At 35.9% G+C, this 22,008-nt stretch overlaps 1 protein-coding gene across 2 annotated transcripts in view; it reads left to right on the plus strand.

Annotated features, from left to right (window-relative positions):
- Positions 1 to 12,487, plus strand: part of VAPA (VAMP (vesicle-associated membrane protein)-associated protein A, 33kDa) — a 44,819-nt gene extending 32,332 nt beyond the window's left edge. The window contains exons 5-7 of one of the 2 annotated variants that reach the window (XM_008582849.1): positions 3,386 to 3,520; positions 7,803 to 7,976; positions 11,446 to 12,487. In XM_008582849.1, coding sequence (XP_008581071.1) covers positions 3,386 to 3,520; positions 7,803 to 7,976; positions 11,446 to 11,604 — 468 coding nt within the window. In that variant the 3' untranslated portion in view covers positions 11,605 to 12,487. The remainder of the gene's footprint in view (positions 1 to 3,385; positions 3,521 to 7,802; positions 7,977 to 11,445) is intronic. The other variant, XM_008582848.1, reaches the window with a different exon arrangement.
- Positions 12,488 to 22,008: the final 9,521 nt, after the last annotated feature.

Consider the following 22,008-nt stretch of genomic DNA (forward strand, 5'->3'; position numbering starts at 1 on the left):
AGTCCTCTCTGGTGCTCAAAGCTTTCCAATATTTTGCAAGGGATTAAATTAGGCTCTCGGATTCCAAAGTCATAGAAATGAACAATGTACCCAAATAGTAAAGCAAGCAACGCTTTATTAAAAGAGGAGATAGATTTATGCACGTAAGGGAGATAGCAACATTAAAGCTAGCCCCCCCGGGGGGAGCTGTTTAGGGTCTTTTATAGGGAAAGGAGTTAAGGGGTGGCAGGCCAGCGTCACTGAAGGTGGTCCATTCTGTTCTTCCTGGTTGTGTCATGGGCGCATGCTCAGTAGGCAGTGGTGTTCATCATTGTCACCCCAGGAGGGTCATTGTAGCAGTCACCTTGATGCTTTGCACACAGGTGGGACCTCCTAAAGGGGTTTTAAGGTTAATTTGTAACTTTTACAATTCTAGTAAACAAGCGTTGGGGAGGGGTTTTGCAACTCAGTAAATATCTGTTTCCTCTCTTAGTCTATTTTGTCAGGGCAGCCCATGGGGTAATCATTTGCCCTGAGGGGTCTCATGACTGAGCAGTGGATAAGTAACAAAGTGTCCTCTTCAGGGAAAATGGAGTCAATTTGGGTCACAGGCCTACCCTTACTCTGTTTCAATTGTATCTTTGTTTCAGGTTTAAGTATTGTCTATGGGTGAAGTTGATAAAACTGCTTAAAAATAGGTAAATGGTAATGTATTGATTTCTTTCTAGCATCTATAGATAAAGTAGATAAAAATTACTGAATATCCCTTTTCTGTATTTTTTTTTTTTTTTTTTGGCAGCTGGCAGGTTGGGGCATCTGAACCCTTGGTCTTGGTGTTACAATACTGTGCTTTAACCAACTGAGCTAACTGGCCAACCCCCATTTCTGTATGTTGAATTTAGGTTTAGTACGAAATTTGTCTCTCTGGAAATTAGGGCATTATTGGATAACCTAGATATAATTTGTTAGTTCAGATAAATTGATAAAATGCTATTAGAAGCTGAATCCTGACACGAATTGATTAAAGGTGACACTCGGTTATTCAAAGAAAATACATCTAAATATGCAAGATTAACAAAAATGTTATGAAAATTGTTGGTAGTGTATATTTTTAAAGTTATAGAGTACAAAATTATCTTTTAGTTTATAGTTAATGATTGCAATATAGCAAATTTTTTGCAATCTTTTGATCCTTTATTTTTTTAGTTTATTAATTAGTATGTTGTAAAAAGTATGTTTACTTAGGCAAAATTCAGTTTAGTTTTTAATTAAGTTGCTGGTAACAACTTAAGGTTTAATATATAGCTCTGGAAGGCATTTAGTGTTTAGAGCAATGGAGACTTCCATATTCAGTTAGTGATCATTTACACAAATACTTTATTGTTTTTTATTTTGATATATGTATACATTGTGAAATGATTACCATACTCAAGCTAATTAACGTCCATCATCTCACATAGTTATCTTTTTTTGGTCACATTTACTTTAAATTTAGAGTTGATTATCAGAATTTATGATCTTTATAGTCAATTTAGAAGTTTGGTTAGTATTCAAAGCAAGTAGATTCTTTAATAGTTATCACAGTTGTTAATGCTTTCTTCTCAGATACGGTTTTAGATAGCAGATCTTTGTAATTTCAATTTAGTGTTTCTTATGTTAACCAGCTCACACCAGTTCACTCCAGCCTCTCACCCCCTCCCTCCCCCCACCTTCCTGTACCCTCCAAAAAGAAGGTTGAGGATCTTGATCTTTTTAGGTATGCTGTTAGGTTGGGTGCCTTTACACGTTCTGAAAACAGTGGGAAAAGATGTTATTATTTTGTTGACTTCTTTAGATTTTTTAGGATCTTGTTACTGAATATATAAAGAAAATGAAATTTTGTGATCATCTTGTAGGGTAACAAAAAGTCAGATTTAGAAATATAGTGATTGAGTTCTTATTGTTTAAAGAAGTTATTATTTATGACAAAACAGTTTATTTGAACTATCGTTAGAGTGTGGGCTTCTTTTTGGAAAATAGCTTTCAGATTTGGATCATAGAGTGACCCAGGAATTCCACCCCCCCCCTTTTTTTTAGAATATAAGGAGGTACTATTAATTTTTCCTGGACAGCAGGCATAAACTAATACTGTCCTTAAGCATACTAAAATGTGGGATCACCCTCACCCAAGGGAACAGCAGGTGTGTGGCTGGATATATTACGTTTCATTAAGGGCCCATAGTGTCTTCAGTTGAGTTGTTTTCAGTGCTAGTACTAAGAATCATTCAGCATGTTCTCTGGGTTGATAGCTGGAGGCAGATGACACGAAAATGTTGACTATTTTACAAAATGGGGTTCTCTGAATTATTAACCTCTGTTTAGTTATTATCAACTCTGTCTTATGAAATACCTAATGTTCAATTACTGGTAGTGTTTTTTTTTTTGAGATTGAATATGGTTTTGTTATTTATGATATTTTATGACCCGTCCAGTTCTTTGTGTTCAATTAAAAAATGTTTTTGAGGCCCTAACTTTACTTGACATTTTCCAGATTTCTTAAATGTATAGCATATCATTTATACCCTTCATCTATCATCTGATATTTTCTGGAAAAAAATGCTAATTTGTTTTCATGAAGACTTGAAGGGCTGAAAAGAACAGGAATTTCAGGGGTATTATGTATAAGTCATTTTGTAGTTAAATATACATTATTTTCTGTTGAAACAAAAAACAGATTGGATATCAACAAGTGTTTCAGAGTCCCTTCTAATCTTTTTGTATAATGTTCTTTTTATCTGTATTAAAGAAATCTGAGAAGATAGGAAGAGAACTGTGGAGTAAATGGTGTACTAAACAGGACGTTATATGAGTCTTTGTTTATTGGCCTGGGATGTGTGTGTGTGTGGGCACGCACGTGCGCACGTGTGTGTATTGGGGAGTTTTTGAGTATAAGGATTATCTGTTATTACATTTTTGAACCTCAGAGGGAGAAAATGATCATGTTGTATGTTATCAAAGGTAAGAAAATATGCAATTCCGTGTTTTTCAGATATCGAAAAGTATTAATTAGTAAAAAAAAAAGCAAAAATTAAGAGCCACAAAGTTTGCTTTGGAAGATACTCATTTTAGGGCATCATGAGGCTAGCATAAATTTAATAAAGTATATACATTTAATAAGTGAACATAATGCAACTATATCATAGCTAATTTTGTTTGGGAAATAAAAAAGCTAATAGAAACTTTTGTACTTCCTGTTTTAACATAGCTATTATTTATTAGTATTGTTTCTTATGCACAACACATTTTTATAGAGTAAAATATGAATGTTTTAGTGCCTAATACCTTCTGTGTCAGTCATTCCCATTATCATGCAGGAGAAATCAGAGTTTGATGCGAATCTGAGAATGTGTTTCCCATGCCATCTCAGGGTATAACTCCTCCAGGGACTGCTCTGACTGTCACTTCAATGAGCAGCATCAACAACACAGTTGCAACACCTGCAAGTTGTCTAACCAAGAATGACCCCAGGGAACTCAATGTGTTCAAACAGGAGAAGCAAAAGGTTTGTCATAGGGAGCTAACAGACTTAGGAGTCTCCTAGTGTTAATGATTAAGTTAATGTAGATACCTAGCAGATAAGTGGTATTGTGAGTGTGTTATATGAAGAAAATAGAATTGAATTTTCAACTATGTTTAAAATTACAGTAGAACCACAAAGCACTTAAAAATCATGCACATAAAATATTCTGTTCTAAAAAAAGCATTTGTAGTGCTTAATAAAATCTCACTAGTGAGCAGGACAAGTGTACGTGTGAACATTATGATGAAGTGGGTGTAATTTTTCCTGTGACTGAGGTGTGTGGAGCATACTCTAAAAAGAGTTTGTAACTTGTTTGAATAGGATAACAGGTACAGCAGTAAAGGTAGGAACTGGCACACATTGCTCTTTGGACAAGTACTTGTGTTTATATTTTAAAAAGGTAAACGAAATTACTACTTTATATTTTGTTATCAAATGCAAATACAGGTTTAGTATCCCTAATCTGAAAATCTGAAATTCTCCAGAATTCTAAACTTTTTGAGCACCTACATGATACTCAAAGGAAATGCTCATTGGAGCATTTCGGACTTGCAGATTTTCTGAACTGGTAAGTATAATGCAAATAATTCCAAAAATCCAAAAGAAATTCGAAATCTGAAACATTTCTGGTCCTAAGCATTTTGGATAAGGGATATTCACCCTGTATAGTAACCTCCCTGTAACTATCATTGTTGGTTATTTCCAGTGTCCCAAAGCAGGAGAATTTGGCTAAAGCCTTAAAGAACTTATTAATGTTTGTGTGTGTGTGTCCGTGTGTACTTAACATTCACTCAGGTAAAATGATAGCACATCAGTAAGATAACAGTGACATAATAAAGGTGTTATGTGATTCCCTTTACCATTTTTTGCTTACTGGAAACTTAAGGAACTCTCCACAGTTTTATTTAATGGGTTCCTTATCATACTTTGATTTGGCTTTGCAGAGGATGCGCACACTAAGACTTTAAAAAGAATATGATCCTTTATCTAAATGTTTAATACTTTTTTTGATTTTATGATTTGGAGTTATTTACTTCTGGGAATTGTGGTCCTAGAGAAACAATAAATTGGTTAAATGTTTAGAGTGAAAAAAAAATCTTTAGATAACCTTGTTATTCAATTACTGTCTCTCAATTCACAGATTAAGACTTCTGCCTCTGACAATTCATGCCTCTTAACTCCCTTTATGTACGTTTACATCTTTTACTCATAATAGTCATGAAAATGTAGCCCCATGATAATGTCATTCAGCTCCTTTCTTCTTCCCAGAGCTTCATTGCAAACACCTACTCTGCCTTATCTTTTACCTTTCCTGTTCTATTTCCAATCTCTAGCTTTCTCTTTTTCTAATAACCCCCAGTAGAATTACTTGGAATATTGGAGTTGAAATTCTAATGGTTGATAAAAAGGAATATAGAGGTGTGCAAATCATAGATGGAGAAGGATTACTGCAGATAGGCTAAATAATGTAAAATAGTGGGGAGTGTAAAGATATGGTATATTGTCTTGTCTTAATTGACACACAGCCTTGACCTTTCAGCTTATTCTGAGTTACAGTGTTAAATATGATGTTAATGGAATGTTACTGTTCATCAGTTTACTAAGAGCCATAGCATGTTAAATTCTTCTAGTTTTCTTGTTTCATGGTTCTCAGAACAACTAGTCTCCTCTTTCTGGACTAGTCTGAAGCAACCCTCAAGGAACAGCTGTTTTCCTGGAGCCAAACCTTAGTAATGGAGCTCCTGAATGGAAGAATATACTCAAAATCTTACCTTCTTAAAACCGTTTCCCATCAGGCTCTTCAGATTGTCAACTACGTGAATGATTCAGCCACCTCCTCCCTTCCCCCCCTTTTTAACCCCCAACTAAGTTAGGTTATATATGCTTATAATTTAAATGTACATAAATAAATTAGATTTCTTTGCATCTCCTATGTATGTTGACTGGTTTGTAGGGGTCCTGAATAGTATGTGATAAAACTGTATTCTGTGTAACTTGTTTCATGACTTATTGGCTCACATTTGAAGTGTGTTTAAGCTTCACTATGTTGTTTGCATTCTAATCTTATGTTTATGCTCCACAAATTGGTTATGGCATTTCTTCTTATTGTTATAAAAGAGATATAACATCATAAAGAAAAACTAATAAAAAGAAAAATCTAATTCTGTAAGCATAAGAAGATACTGACGTGCTATTTAAAATCCCAAAGAATGGGAAGCTGCCCACCAAATGTCTAACAAAAGTGAAATGTTTAAGTAATTTTGGTGAGGTACAGAATAGAATATTTAATGACATACTGTGTCATTAAAAATAATAATGAAGAGATGTGCATATAAATGAGTAAAGTAAGATGACATATGCATGCTGATTTTATAAAATGTGCCTATGAAACTATTGGAAGATGGTATAAGTAATAGTTGTGTTCATTGATGAGATGATGGGGCATGATTTCCTCTCCTTCCATCTCATAATTTTTAGTTTTCTAGAATTTCACGAATTTATTTGAAAATAAAAGTACAGTGTGAAGAGCTTGGTGATTCTTCACACTGTTGGCCTCATGTATATATCCTCTTAATTTTTTATTCAGTTTTCCGATATGAGTATATACATATTTTCCAGTTCTTAATCAAAACCTAAACATCCTTCAGTTGCCGGTTGTTGCCAATTGCCTCCTCCTTTACAGAGGAAAGGCAGCATGCCACCCTCATTATCAAAAGTGGGACTTGTGCTGGGATGGAATTTGAGCAGACTTGAAAAATCATTTTGAAATGAATTTTAATTGTTATTAAGGAAAGGAATAGGAAAGAATATTTGCAGAGAATAAAATATGTCTGAAACAGAGGATTGATTGGGGGTAGGGGGGATTAGGGTGAAGAACTAGAAAGCTAGCAAGAGAAAAACTCAGAGAAGAAATTGAAATAGGCTTCTTAGAAACCCTTCTTAACCATGAAGCCTGAAGAAAAATGGAAAAATCTGCTGGCAGGTCAAATATATAGTGCTGCACATTAGAACCTCGTAACATGATTAATTTTCACATGGATTTATGCGTACTGATCTGATTGCATCTCCTTCATAAGAAATACTAGTTTTGCCCCTTGAACAGTTTCTTTACACTTAATATAAATTTGGCAGCTGGGATGGATGGTGTGGTAGGTGTGTATAGCCTCTAATCTTATAAATGCTTATTGTGGAATGCCATGAAGTTGATTTTGTAAATATCTTTATTAGCAGTTTATATCTGAGTAAAGCAGGTTTGTCTTTATCTAAAAAATTTTTGTAGCAAGTAAAAATTTAATTGAAATGACAGAAGCCTTTTTACAATAATACCATTATGGTGTGTGGTGGCATAAATGATGTTAAGATGAAGGATGTTGAGGCACTTTAGACCACAGGCTCAGGAATACTTAGGTACTACCATAGTTATTAATCTCTAGGCCTTTACCACTTGCTTTAAATGCTTAAGTATTGGTAAGAGTTACGATTTGGGGGCTCATAGTCTTAAAAGGGTCTTAAGTTACTACCGTGATATTGAATCACATGGATTAAAGCAAACAGTGTTACTAACGATTTGAAAGAATCATTTATGTATGAGTTTGAGATCATAGACTTAACTCTCTTCCCTCCTCTTTTATTGCAGTGATGTGTTTGTGTTTATTTCCCTTTCAGTATATCCTTCAGTTATTTTTTTCCATTAATAGAAATTAGGTTTTCTTTTTAATGTTTTTTCTTAGGTAGCTTCTAAATTCATTGGAATGATTATGATAAGATCCCCTACCCCCCAGAACCTCATTTGAATAGCAGAGTCAGAGTACTAAAAATGACGATCACATGTGGATTTTGGTTGGCGTCATTCATTCAGCATACTTTTGTTGAATAACTACTAGTGGCCAAATTGCTGCGTTTAGGGTTAAATACAAAGAGAAATGGCTCTTGCTCTCTCAGTCTTTAAAGTATTGTAGGAGAGAACTCAAAAGTATATTAATAATATGTATGATAAGTGCTACAGTAGAAGTAAGTGCCACGGGTTATGGGAGTAGAGGAGGGAGTGGGCTGCTTATTTTGACTTTAGTCTTTGAATATTCACTGGTGACAATAACATTTGGTATTTAAAAAAAATTCTTATTAATGAAATGGAAAATTGTCAGAACTTTTCATTTAAAGAATTTCTTTGAAAAGAAAGATGTGAAATTTATGTTTTTATTTGTTTGAAACGTGTAAGGAGATTTGATTAGTTTAAACATTCCCTAATATCTTTGTAATGCAGAATGATATGGAACCTAGCAAAGCCGTTCCACTGAATGCATCTAAACAGGATGGACCCATGCCAAAACCACATATTGTTTCACTCAATGATACTGAAACAAGGAAACTAATGGAAGAATGTAAAAGACTTCAGGGAGAAATGATGAAGCTATCAGAAGAAAATCGACACCTGAGAGTAAGTTTTGTCGGTTGAAAATAAATTGATTGAAATTAAGGTATAGGAAGTGTATTATTAGGCCATTTTAGCAATTAACTTTAAAATTTATCCTTGGTCAGTTCTTTCTCCTTTTCTCCAATTTGATTATGTCCTGGCCTTTGCTCTCCATCCCGACCCTCTTTTAACAGTCTTACCATGGCTTCTCATTGCCTGCAAGTTCCTTTTCTTAGCAGACATTCTAGTTATTTGTGATCTGACCTGTGGCATTGCTAGCTTTCTCTCCTGTTTCAACAATCCTTCACATTCTGTGTCCCAGTCATACTCAACTGCTTAGAACTGCGGTATCCCATACCATAGCCAATAGTCATTTGGGGCTATTGAGCACTTGAAATGTAGCTTGTTCAAATTGAGATGTACTGCTGTGAGTGTAAAATACACACTGTTGTTGAAGACTTAGTCTCTTTTTTGTTTTGTTACATATTGAAATGGTATTTTGGATATGTTGAGTTGAATCAAATATATCATTGGAAGTAATTTTACCAATTTCTTTTTACTTTATTAATGTGCTATTAGAAAGTTTAAAATTACATATGTGGCTCATGTTTGAAGGCCGCATTATATTTATGTTGGACAGCGTTGGACTAGAGTATTCTTTATCTCCTCTCTCTTGCTTTAGTGTAATCTCTTCCCTTTGGAAAGTCCCAAAATCCTGTCCCTACTGACTCACATAGCACAGTATATGCACACACACACACATGCACACACACACACACACACACACACATGCACTTTGTAGTACTCAGTTCTTATCTTTTCAGTGTAGCCTTTTCTGGGATCCTCTCTCCTCAAAAGAGAAAAATTGTTTTGCACTGTTGTTTCCTTTGTATTTCCACTATTACTGCTCTTTTTTGTTAGAGGTCTCTCTCCCTCTAGTGGGCAGTAATTTCCTTGGGGACAAGGACTGTTTCATTTATCTTTACATTCACAGCACATGGAGGACTGATTGGAATAAGTGCAGAGTTTCAATAATTTGGCTTTGATAAGTAATTACTTGTTCCTAGACCTGAATATCTTTAAATTGCTTTTTATTTCTTGTTTGAAGCTTTTTCACATCAAAGTAAATTATAAAAAAATATGTAAACAGATAAGCCAAATTATGGCAGTTAGTCTACCCTTGATTATTTCTTCTGTTAAGTGTATACGGGGGTACTTGAAAAAGTTCATGGGAAGATTGTATTATCTGTTTATTTTTCTGCTCTTTGATGTGATCTTGTATAGAAACTTCACTCTGAATCAAAGGCACTATACCTTGAGTTGATCTGTGAACTCCCTTTGCTTAAATATTTTTTGAATTGAGTTTTTGTGACTGTCTCTTCATATTTCATAGTATCTCCTCAAGGACCCCCTGCCCCCAGCACCTGTCTGGATAGTAGAAGGAATTTGTCTTATTTCATATCCACACACCATGGAGTTTTTAGGATGCTGGTTTTTGTTATTTTTGCTTTATCTGCCATGACTTCTACACGTCTATACTGATGAAGGATGTGCTTTGGATGCTCAATAGATGTATTAAAAAATCTACTGTTTATCTCTTGGCAGGGAGGGGAGAAGTAGAAGCAATTGGAATGACAGGTGGGGCAGAGCTGGAAAATAGCAAGAGTAAACAGGGTCTATGCTCTTTATGTGCTGATGTGTTCTATATGAGGTTTGATTTCAGAGAGGATTCTGTTGTGTAAAAAATAAAACAAAAGAACCCCGAAGACTGCTGGCTTATAAAATTAATTTCAGGCCCTTCAGCATTGAGGACACAGGCCCATCATAATTTATTCCCAGATTAGCTTTCATGCTTGTGTGTGATCACTACTCCTTTAATTTCCTCTAGCCATGTGGTTCTTAATCCAGACTGTGCATCTGAATTACCTAGTGAACTTTTTTAAAATACAGATGACCAGATCCTCCCCAGACCTAGTGAATCAGAATCACTAGGAGTATTTTAAAGTTCTTCAGGTGTTTGTGATGTGTATCTGGGACCAATGGTCCTTGCTGTCTCTACACATGATTAGTGAGCATAAGACCCAGGTGTTTGTGATGTGTATCTGGGACCAATGGTCCTTGCTGTCTCTACACATGATTAGTGAGCATAAGACCAAAAAAAAAAAAAAACCATCCAACTCCAGAAAATCCAGTAATGTAAATAAAACAGTTTGCCATCAGGTGTATTCTTTTTTTTCCTTCATGCCTTCCTTCATATTCTTTTCTTTCCTTCATGCCCTTCATGTGATTAAAGGTCAAAGTTGTACTCTTTTAGTTAGTGTTTGTTTATAAGCACAGTAGAGGGATCATGTGAGAAAATAAAAATTAGCTTGCACTGAATAAGTCAAAATCTGTCCTGACGTTAATCAGGTTGGATAACAGACACAGATAAAGCCAGCTGTATAGTTAACGGGTATCCGTATTTTTCCCAAGATCACACTGCACACAGTGTCCTAACAACCTCCTGCCTTGAGTGATTATTGCTTTCAAGAGAACTGTTCCCCCAAAACCATAGACTGAGGAACTTTGTTACCATATCAGTAACAATAAAGCAGCTCACTCTTGCCTGGAGGATCTTTGTCACTGGTACAGAAACGCAGCCTGAGTTTCCAATTCAGGTGCAGAGCTTCAGATAAAGAGATTTCTGTATACAGTATTCCACATCTATCTTAATTTGTAGTTTTTGAAGAAACAGGATTTTCTGTCTACTCTGCAGTACAGACCTGATGCTGACCCTTTTACCCACAGCCCTTCCTGCTTTTCTTTGAGTATATCAGAACACTGTGTGTGATTTAAATTTCATCCTAAACTTCCCTCCTTTTCCCAAATCGTATAATATCCTATCTCTCTTTGGCAAGATACTCCCCCTGTACTTCTGCTGTGTGGTTTCTCTAGTTGCAGTGAGTCAGTAAACCCGTTCCTGGTAGTTTTTGACTGATTGGGCTAGGACAAGTGTAACCAGTTTTAAATGCCATGAGCCCCCTTGGAAATGAGCACATGTGCTTCTTTAATTGTATTAATTTTAGTGGGATTTTTCCTCCTATATAATTATAGCTATATCTGATTTTTGTTTTTTTAGGAATATATTTCTCAGCCCCAATTTTTAAAAATCAGTGTTATTGAAGACACCCATTATGAATGAAGACACCCATTGTGAATGTACCATTTAGTGGTTTTTAATAAATTTATTACATCTCAAGAAGACACTCATTGTGAATGTACAATTCAGTGGTTTTTAATAAATTTATCGAATTGTGCAGCCATCACTACTGTTTTAGAATGTTTCCATCACCCCCAGAAAGTTTCCTTACATGGTTAGCAGTTAATCCCTGTTCCCATCCCCAGCTATAACCACTGATCTACTTTCTGTCTTGCTAGATTTTTAGCTCCACTAGTCTCATTATATGTATATCTGTTTTTAAAACCTTTTTGTGCATGTTTTTTTTCCCCCTAGGATGAAGGCTTAAGGCTCAGAAAGGTAGCACATTCGGATAAGCCTGGATCAGCCTCAACTGCTTCCTTCAGAGATAATGTCACCAGTCCTCTTCCTTCACTTCTTGTTGTAATTGCAGCCATTTTCATTGGATTCTTTCTAGGGAAATTCATCTTGTAGAGTGAAGCATGCAGAGTGCTATTTCTTTTTTTTTTTCTCTTGACCAGAAAAAGATTCGTTTACCTACCATTTCATTGGTAGTATGGCCCGCGGTGACCATTTTTTTGTGTGTACAGCGTCATATAGGCTTTGCCTTTAATGATCTCTTATGGTTAGAAAACACAGTAAAAACAAACTGTTCGGCTACTGGACAAATTGTATATTACCAGATCATCACTAGCAGATGTCAGTTGCACATTCAGTCCTTTATGAAATTCATAAATAAAGAATTGTTCTTTCTTTGTGGTTTTAATAAGAGTTCAAGAATTGTTCAGTCTTGTAAATGTTATTTTAATAATCCCTTTAAATTTTATCTGTTGCTGTTACCTCTTGAAATATGATTTATTTAGATTGCTAATCCCACTCATTCAGGAAATGCCAAGAGGTATTCTGTGGGGAAATGGTGCCTCTTACAGTGTAAATTTTCTCCTTTACCTTTGCTAATATCATGGCAGAATTTTTCTTATCCCTTGTGAGGCAGTTGTTGACTGAGTTTTTCATCCTTAATATCCTGTCCCATGGTATTTAACATAAAAAAAAATAAAACTGTTAACAGATTCTGCTCGATAGCTTATTTGTGTCTGTCTTGTCATTGGGGGCAGGGGGTAGGAGGGGGAGTCCACTGTATGGTAATTTGAAATTTATAATGCATAATTTTCTCACATTGAAACCCTTTCAGATATTTCAGTATTTGTAATTAAAAGTCCTCATTCTGTTAAGGAAAGGAATTGATTAAGTTTGAAGGTAATTTTGGTATTTTGGAAGATGATAATCAGTTTGTTTTCAAGATAATATAAAATAAGCAAATGCCATGAGAATAAAAGTGGTGTAATTTTAATGAGTTTATGTGTGTGTCATGTGGCTGTATTGTGTCTAATTTACCCTGCTCTTATCAGGGGTATCTTCTCAAGGAAGACTTGTTCTCCTTGGTTTTAAAGTACTTTTTAACCAGACTAATAATTCTTATTCCTTTATAATATATTTCATAATAAGTTAAAGGTAGATGTTTTTCTTGTCCATTTGACATTCAAAGTAAATTTGGAAATTTGTTATGGAAATATATTACTGAGCAAGACTTGAGGAATTCTCTTTGTGAAAAATGACTTTATCCTTTGTAAATCTTTGTTAACCACGTGGAACATATTTTCAGTATAAGTATGCATTATAGGGTCTGATACTTTCCTGCACTTAGTCTTATGTCTTCATTTATTTTATTTGTACTAGGATAGAAAATTCTGAAGCCAGAAAAAATATATTCAGTTTTCAGCTGAATTTAGATTCTTGAAAATAGGTGTTGGTTTTGGAAAAGATGAACTCTACCTGAAAGGGAAATTGGATTTTGGGACTTGATGTGGTGCAGTGAAGTATGTTAGGCCCAGGTCTGTGTACACATTTTATAAAAGACTGAAATGTTTTAAAGTGTTCTGGTTGCCTTTTCATTTCAAATATGTTTTGAATGTCTCAGATCCCGTGTATTGTGTTATTATGCTGTATGGTATCTTTTATAAAACCTCTTGTTTGTGTGTAAAAGTTAACTAAAAACAAACACAGGTAATGCCTGTCTGTTACTGGCATGCTACTACTGCAGGTCTTGTTTCCATTACTGTGTCCTTTACTGTCATTGCAAACCCCCCCCCCCTTTTCTGATAACTGGAAAAGCATGCAAAAAGTCTTATTTTCATCCCATAAATGCAGAATCAGTAATTCCTTGGCTCAAAGCTCTCTATATAATCAGTACTATTGGTGATGAGTTTCAAACTTGATATTTCATAGCTATCTTTTTAAAAAATATTAAGTTCTCAGAAATTAGCAAAATCCCTCTTTGTGGGAATGCTCCTTAGAATTCATTTTAACCCCCCCCCCCCCTTTTTTTTTTTTTTTTTTTTTTTTTTTTTTTGTCTTTTTTGTCTTTTTCCGTGTCCGGCAACGGATCGCAACCCTCAGTGTCGCGCCCGTACCGGACTGGGACCGGCAATGGGCTTGCAACCCTTGGTGTTGCGCCCGCCCCTTGCTTAGCCAGTGAGCGGCCGGTCTGTTTGTTTTTTCCGAGCCCTTGGCGGGAGCGCTGCCACGCTCCCAAGCGGCGCACTGTAGCAGTGCGCCACCGGGCCGGCCCAACCCCTTTGTTTTATAGTTGAGAAATCTGAGGTTAAGAGAACTTTCCCTGTGTCTCACAGATATGTAAAAGAAGAACTGGACTAGAAATCTGATCTTTTGACTCTAGCTCAGTGTCTTTTTCTGGTAACTTTGTAGAAAAAAATTTTTCTTAATTTGACAGATGACTGAAATAATGAACATAAGATAGGCTATTTAATAAGTGTATGTGAAATTTCCTATCATAAGACTGTATCCCAGGCTACTGTTAATAGTCTTCTGTGTATGTATGGTTTTAGTGTTTAGGCTAGAAATACCTCCCATATCAGTAATAAATAAACATTAACAAAATACAATGTATTTTTAGGTAAGTGTCTTACAAAATGCATTATGCAATGGTTGGGTTTGATTATAAATGGATAGAATCTTCAAAACAAAGGATATGTGGGCTTCTTAACTGCTTTACATATTAGGAGGTGCTCTGATTGTATAAGAGACTTCATTTCTATTCTTTTTAATTGCTGTTATGAAATGTAATCAGATTCAGATTATTTTACTATCAGCAGTTATACTTTGAGTCCACCTGCATTGATTGGCTGATAATATATAAATTAAGTTTTGTCTTCATTCTTTACATGTTTAGAAAATTTTGCTTTGTCTACCTGCTTATTTGTGTATGTAAGCATGAGGGAAATGCACTGTTGTTAATACTGAAATTATAATCAAGTAGGAAGGCCTTAAGTTCATATGTGACACTAAATGCACTATCTTTATTCTTTCTATAACTAATGTACCTTAACTTTGCTCCTTCTTGTATTAACTAGAAACACATTTAAGAATTATTTTCTGAGTGTGTGATATATATTACTTTAAGAGAAAAAGAAATGACACTTGGAGAAAAATATCAAATTCAGAAATTCTGGTCAAAGAAAAATATTTTAAATTTCTCTTTCAAGTTTCTTAGCTCAGAAGTTCTCCTAAAATTGATATTAGATGGTATGGGAATTACTTTTGGTCTGTAATCTTTTAAAATAGGTACCACTTTGAAAACAAGTTTTAACAATAAGGTGAAAAAGAAAACAGTTTTTATAGGATGTATCCCCAAATCGTGATCTTCTGCCACTTTAGAAACATTCAAGTAATAGTTTTCCTAGAGCTTTGCACATTCCTATTCAGTGATTTTGGTGTGTGCATAGATTTTCAAAAGTTGACCTTTATGAAAGTTAGGGAAAGATCAGTGCTTACTGTATGGAAAAACAACAAAATCAGAAAGTAAAATAAATGGTCTTTATTTTCTAGCTTTCAAGGGAAATTAAACTATTGCGTGAATAAATAAACTTTAAAAATGTGAAGTGTCATTTTCCTTTCCATAGTACAAAAAAACATTATGATGGTTTGCATATTTATGTTATGGGAAGCATTAAGGGCCAACTGACTGCGACTTGAGTTCTGATGGCAAGTAGTCTAATCTCTTGCTCAGTGACCTAGAGGTTAAGTATTTTTTAGTAGGAAATAAGAACAGCTGATTTTTCAGTTCCAGTGTTGGTAGAAGCCATGTTTCTAGGGAGTTCTCTGCGTCTTGGGAATGCCCAGCCAGCTAGAGGTTGGTACAAAGAAGTTCGAACATATACCCTTAAGGAAAAAGAAAATTTTATCTTCCCCTTGAAGTAATGTTTGCATTTTAGGCAAATTGGAAAATAAATTATAAAAAATAATAATGCGAAATTCTGCCACACAACAGCATCAATTGCTATGAACATTTGATTTCCCCATAATAGTCTCTTTAAAGCATAATAAATTACATTTTTATATCCTGTTTTTTTCCATTTAAAGTCGTTACTTCTCTGGTTTATTGAAAGCTAAGTACAAGTGACCGCAAAAATGTTTTGCTTTATGTGTACAGTCACTTTCTTGCTTAAAGTTATGGACATTTTATAATGCAACACTTGATTGGCCTGGCCTGCAGGTAGTTCCCTTTCTAGTTATGCATACTCTTATTATCACATTACTTTTGTTTTAAAACTCAATTTTTTGTTTTCCAGTTCCTATATATAACATCCACCTTGAAAGAAGGTGCAGGGAACTGTTTAAGATAACGTTTCAGCAGTGTTTGTATTCAAGTGTGGCAGTGCATTAACTCATGTGATGAACTAAAAAGAATAGGATACTGATGCCTGAACACCGCTAGAGGTACTGGATTGGTATGGGGTGCAAACCTGGTGCTGTATTTTTTTTTAAGCGCCAGTCATTTTAATATGCGGCCAGACACCTGCCTTATAGGTGTGTAAATGCAGAAGGCAGATGTAAAATACGTTTAATTCAGACTTTTAAGTCCCACAATACATGGCAACTTTCCGGAATATTAAAAAATTTTTCTTAAATTTCAGGAGTCACCATTAGGTATTGCTTAATGCAAAGGCTATCTTTTAGGATTAGTTAGGATTGCGAGGATACCAGTGAAGGTTTTTAACTTGTAAATAAATGTGAGCTGTCAGTGCAAAAATAAAAAGCAGTTTGAGACATTTTATGGGCTTTGGTATTTAATTACCATTTTGCTGACACCCGGAATGACTACTGATTTCTTAGGTGAGTGACTACCCACCTAAGAAATTAATTTTGTGCATCATATATGTCTCAAGGCATGAGGTGGTTTTCAAGTTTAAGATGGATTTCAGGATGCTTATTGCTATGTGCCAGGTCTCAGTTTTATTTCAACTTGATTCTCAACAGATCTTATGAGATAGGTACTTATATCCATTGTGGAGTGGAAGGAGGGAGGTGACAGGTGTAGAGAGGTTAAACTTGCTCAGGTTGGGCCGGCCTGGTGGCGCACTCGGTTGAGTGCGGCGCTTGGGAGTGCGGCAGCGCTCCCGCCGAGGGTTCGGATCCCATATAGAGACCGGTCTGCTCACTGGCTGAGCGCGGTGCAGGCGCGACACCGAGGGTTCGGATCACATATAGAGACCGGTTCCCGCTCACTGGCTGAGCGCGGTGCGGGTGCGACACCGAGGGTTGCGATCCTGTTGCCGGTCATGGTTACGGGTGCGACACCGAGGGTTGCGATCCCGTTACCGGTCAGGAAAAAAGACAAAACAAAACAAAAAAAATCTTGCTCAGGTTTACAACAGCTGTAAGTAATAGAGAAAGGAGTTGGGTCTATATGGTCTGGTCCTAGATAGAGTCCATGTTCTTAACCATGATGATTTACCATGGAAAGGAAATTGCTTGTACCTGGTCCAAATCAAATATTTTCTCCACAAAATATAGGTATGGTAGCTTTATGATGCCTTTGATTATGCTTTAAAGGCAGTACTGATATTTTTTCTGTTAAGTCTTTTAAGACTTTTGGTCTTGAATTTCCAAAGACCTTTCTCCCACTTTGTCTCCCGAAGAAGTGAGAAGAAATAAACTACTGCCTATTAATAGTCTCAACTGAACAAAACCACAATGAACATTTCTAAACAGATTTATTAATGTATTATAAGAAGAAAGCTATAGAATTTTATGGAAATGTTTTGTGTGACCGTCAAGGCTGGAGAACAGTGTGACCACAGTCTTCTTCCATATGGTCCTTTAAGATTTAATGATTATTTAAACCAAGTGTTTGACTTTTTACTAATTGACTTTGTGGTCTAAATTATTGATATTGTTTATATTTCTGCAAAGAACAAAAGATAAGTAATAAGGCACTTAGGAAAAATAATATAGATGTTCAGGGTGGGGGGAGAGAAATTACAACATAAGTTCTAGAAAAAAGCAAAGGTTTGAAATCACAAATAATTGAAATCTTTTGGATTCTGGAGCAATAAGAGTTTGATTTAAGTACATTTTTTCCCAAGAAGTAGAGGTTAGAAATCATAAAAAGTTTAAATGTAATTGTGCGTGGAGGGTGGCAAACTTGCTTTCTTTGTGTGCTATTTTAATCCGAAGTGTAATTGTATATAATATATAGATAAATATATGAGGATGTGTATCAAGCTACTTTGAATTAAACTTAGGGAAATATTTCACTTCAACTTAAACTATCGAGAATCAAAAGAAAATATTTCCAAAGTATATCTTTGGATGCTTTTGTGTACTTTGCCATCAAGCAAGTTTTGTGAAATTACTGGAATAAAATTCAAATTTTATAAGTGAATTCTCATTTCTCTGAGGGGAAAATGCCCTTGGACGTTGGGACCCCCATGGAATTCATCAGCTGGGAGAATAACCACGTATACATATATGTCTTTCTGCAATGAGGAAATGCTTTAATAATCTCAACTTTTAATTGAGTAAACTGGTTCCTTTGTAAGATAAGTGGTGAGTGGAATGGGAATTTCAGGGAGATGAGTATATTGGAGTATATACTTGAAGTTTCTCAACATAAACTTTAAAGTGCTAAAAATGTGCTTCTCATCATAATGTTTGCACCACAAGGTAATGAGGGGAGACAGCTACCATTGTTCAGTATTTAACAAACCTTGTAACTGCTATGCATTTGGTTGAGAAAGAAAATAGAGTAAATGTTTCCAACAAATAATACTTAAACTACTTAAATGTGAAAACCTGTCTCTCCAGTACTAAAAGTACATTGCAGATGCCAATAGAAAATGAGGTTTTATATTTGCATAATGTGTTTCCCATCGCACAGTGGCCACAGAATAGTATTTCCCCCTTGCTTTGATTTTATTTTTTCCTTACTAAGTTTTTCCCAGCTTTAACACATTTTATTTTTTTGTATTTACTTTAGATCTTTTATTTTAAGGGGCAAACCATCAAATATATAATTGAAGCCCTTTTTGTACCCTCCCCTGACCACAGTTTCCTCTACTAAACCACTAATCTGAAATTTATTTTGTATTGTTGTCTATGTTTCAATGTTTTACTATATATGCATGTAATTATAGCCAGTACATGGCATATTTGCATGTTTTATGATGCCACATAAGTGTGTCCCTTACTCAGAATATTATTTGTCTAGCTCTACTGCCTAAAATTTTTTATACCCTCAAATTTCCAAATAATTCCCTTTGGGTGTCTCATAAGCGTTCCATGAATGAATACACTATTTCTCCCTATGCTGTACCAGCTTGGACACATTATAGAGATGTTTTCTGTTTCTGTCACTGCTAGAATTGAAATTATAACACCCATACCTACCATAGGTCCTGCTGCTACTATTGGCTAACAGAAGTCTGATAGCCAATGCTGTCACTACCTGATGTTAACATGGGGTCTGTTGATGCCATCTCCCAGTGGTTCTGGAACTCATGTTGTTGCTACCACACTGAACATCTCAATTTACTCCCTGGATTTCATGCTTGCGATGGTTCTAAGACTCAGATATGAAGGCTGGCCAGAAGACAATTGGTCTGACAAGTGTTGCCCTAAGGCCATGTACTACATGTGACTATATATGTACAGATGCATACATAATTTTAGATGTAAAACAATTCTAAGGGAAGAGAGATGAGCTATACAAGTATGGACGTGAGATCTTCAACTTCCTGCACATGCTGCTCTTTGTGCTACAGACTGTGTGTGCATGTGTGTTGGCATGGAGGTCGTTTTTCTTTCATGTTGAAAGTGGAGAAATGAAATGATCTGGAATTCTGCTTTCGAAAATTCAAGATTTGGAACACAGAATGTTTTGGAGCTGAGTAGTAGTTTTGTTTACAATTCCCCTCACTTCTTGTTTTATACTCTTGTACTACTTTGTGGCCTGGATGATCCCTGTATTTATCTGAATTTGTGAACCCTGGTTTAGATGTTCATCGTGTATTAGTAAATACTGATGCTTCCCCTATGCTGGGTATGGGTATGGGTGGGAGTAGGGTGCGATTATACCAGATTGGGATATTGGAATCATGGGGATCCTGTTGTCAGGAGGCAAAAATTGCGTAGGGACTTGTACCTAGTCAGCAGATAGGTGGGTCCAGAATGTCCAAAACCTGGTAAATTGAAACATGCATAAATTTTGAGGAACAATGAAAGCTACTTTTAGAGCACCTGTTGTATGTCAGGTACTTTATATACATTATCTCATTCTCAGAACAACCTTTCAAACTTTTTAACACAGGTAAGAACAGCTTGGAGAAACTGACTTGTCCAAACTCACCACGGAGGAGCCAAGTCTTGGTCCTAAGCCTGGGCCTTTCACCATACCATGCTGCCTTTGGAAAAAAGGGGAAATGACATTGTGAAATTGACTTAATAGTATTCAGTGAAACAGAGTTTACTTTGTTCTGTCACTGGAAGTACTGGGAGTATAAAATATGTTTTGAAAATCAACATCAAGGAATAATGTATCTAAAACTTATCACATAATACATGGTACTAGTGTCTAGGAGATGAGGTGTGGCTGCCATATGGCTTTGGAATTGAACGTATTTTGAAATTCAGGCTCTTTACAGCTGGCCCGTCAACCAGTTAACATTGTTTATTAGCTATGTCAATGGTGTTTAGTGTAGAGTTTCAAATATTAAGCATGAGTGAGTACCTTGGGAAGGCATCATATCAAAGTGGCATGAGTCTGAAGACTGGAATGAAACTTGGTTCTAATTTTGGTTCTGTCACTTTGCTCGTTGTGACTTTGGGCAGTTCATTTCACTATGCCCCAGCTTCCTCCTCTGTAAATAGGATAATAATTATGCCTATTTGTTTATACAGAGGAATACTCTTAGAGCAGAGCTTGTCACAAAGCAGATGCTTAACAAATGTTAGCAATTATTGTATATGTACAAATGAAGTGGAAAATGGGGCAGTTGTCTGGTTATTTGAGTTAAAAATTAATATAAGGTATCCAGACAAGGAGTGTCTGGCTTGAAATTTTATTTTTGAAGTCATTTGCCAGTTCTGCAGTTGAAGGTATTATCTGACTATATGCAGCAGCCTTTTACTGAGTACCTTTGGAGAGGCAGCAGGACAAACACCCGGGGTTTTGGAGGGTAGACAGACTTGGATTTGGATCTTGTCTCTGCCCTTGACTACACAGGAGTCCTTGAACAAATTATGGAACCTCTCCAAAATGCAGCTTCCTCATCAGTGTTGCTGTGTGGTTTTTACACCTCCTTGTAAGGTGGTGAAGGCTGCTAGAGATATTTTAAAAATCACAATTTTTAGTAGGTCCTTTAATTATACAGAACTGGATATCACAATAATTTAAACATTTTAATAGTTTAATGGTAGTGGATAATCGAGTTCAAAAATGTAAAAATATTTTAAAATTGAAAGGTGGAGGCATTCTTGCAGGTAAGCAGCCTGTGAGTGTTAAGAATGATGCACGTTTTTGTTTTTTGATTCTTTCTGAATATGAAGGTAACACTAGTAGATTATAGAAATTTGGAAATGATTGAAAAGTGTATAATAGGAAAAAATTCCAATATTTCACTTCTCAGAGATAACTTTCAAATATATATATAGTTAATATTAAAATTAGGGTAAATATTAATAGTATGAAAATCAACATGGTTGTTTTTGTGTCAACTAGCAAAATTATATGAAAACAATTTTTTACATGGGAACAATTTTTGAAATTGTTGTCGGAAAAAGTGCAAGGATGATACAAAAGACACCCATGCACACTTCAGGTGGTTTCACTGGTCGTTGACATCTTGCCTCATTGCTTTATCATTTGCATTCTCTTTCCACACACATAAATAAATCATACATTTTATGTGTATGCATACATGCCTATACATACATGTGCACACATTTATAATGTACACACATTTATAATGTACACATATACGTACATATGTGTACACATCTATCCACATGCATATATGCCTATACACGTATACCCACATTTTATTTTCCTGAAACTGTTCAAGAGTAAGTCGCATGTATCATGTAGCATTCATATGTTATCCCTGTACTTCAGCGGGTATTCTCTAAGAATAAGGCTCTTCCCTTACATAACCACAGTACAGTTATCAACTTCAGTAAATTGAACATTGATACTGAAGGGGACGCGCGGACGAAGGAATCACGCGAGACCCGGGCTAGCAGTTCGCCAGAGAAGTTCTGCTTTATTTAAGGACTGTGCGTACATTTATAGGGTGCTGTGCTCCAGGGCTGGAGAGAGAGTGGACGGGGCAGTAACTGATTGGACAGGGCTGGGCAGGAGGTGAGCCTTGACCTGTGACTGGCTGAGGTTTGGCGTGGGTGGGCTTGGGTGTTGGCGCCAGCGAGCTTTTCTACTGTGGAGAAGAACCAGGAAGGGCACAATATTGCCAGGGTGTGTCCTTTGTTCAGGCGCCCATGGGGTCCCTACATTCCTCCCTTTTT

This window comes from Galeopterus variegatus, unplaced genomic scaffold, assembly GCF_000696425.1.
Source record: "Galeopterus variegatus unplaced genomic scaffold, G_variegatus-3.0.2 Scaffold2738, whole genome shotgun sequence".
NCBI classification, from domain to species: domain Eukaryota; kingdom Metazoa; phylum Chordata; class Mammalia; order Dermoptera; family Cynocephalidae; genus Galeopterus; species Galeopterus variegatus.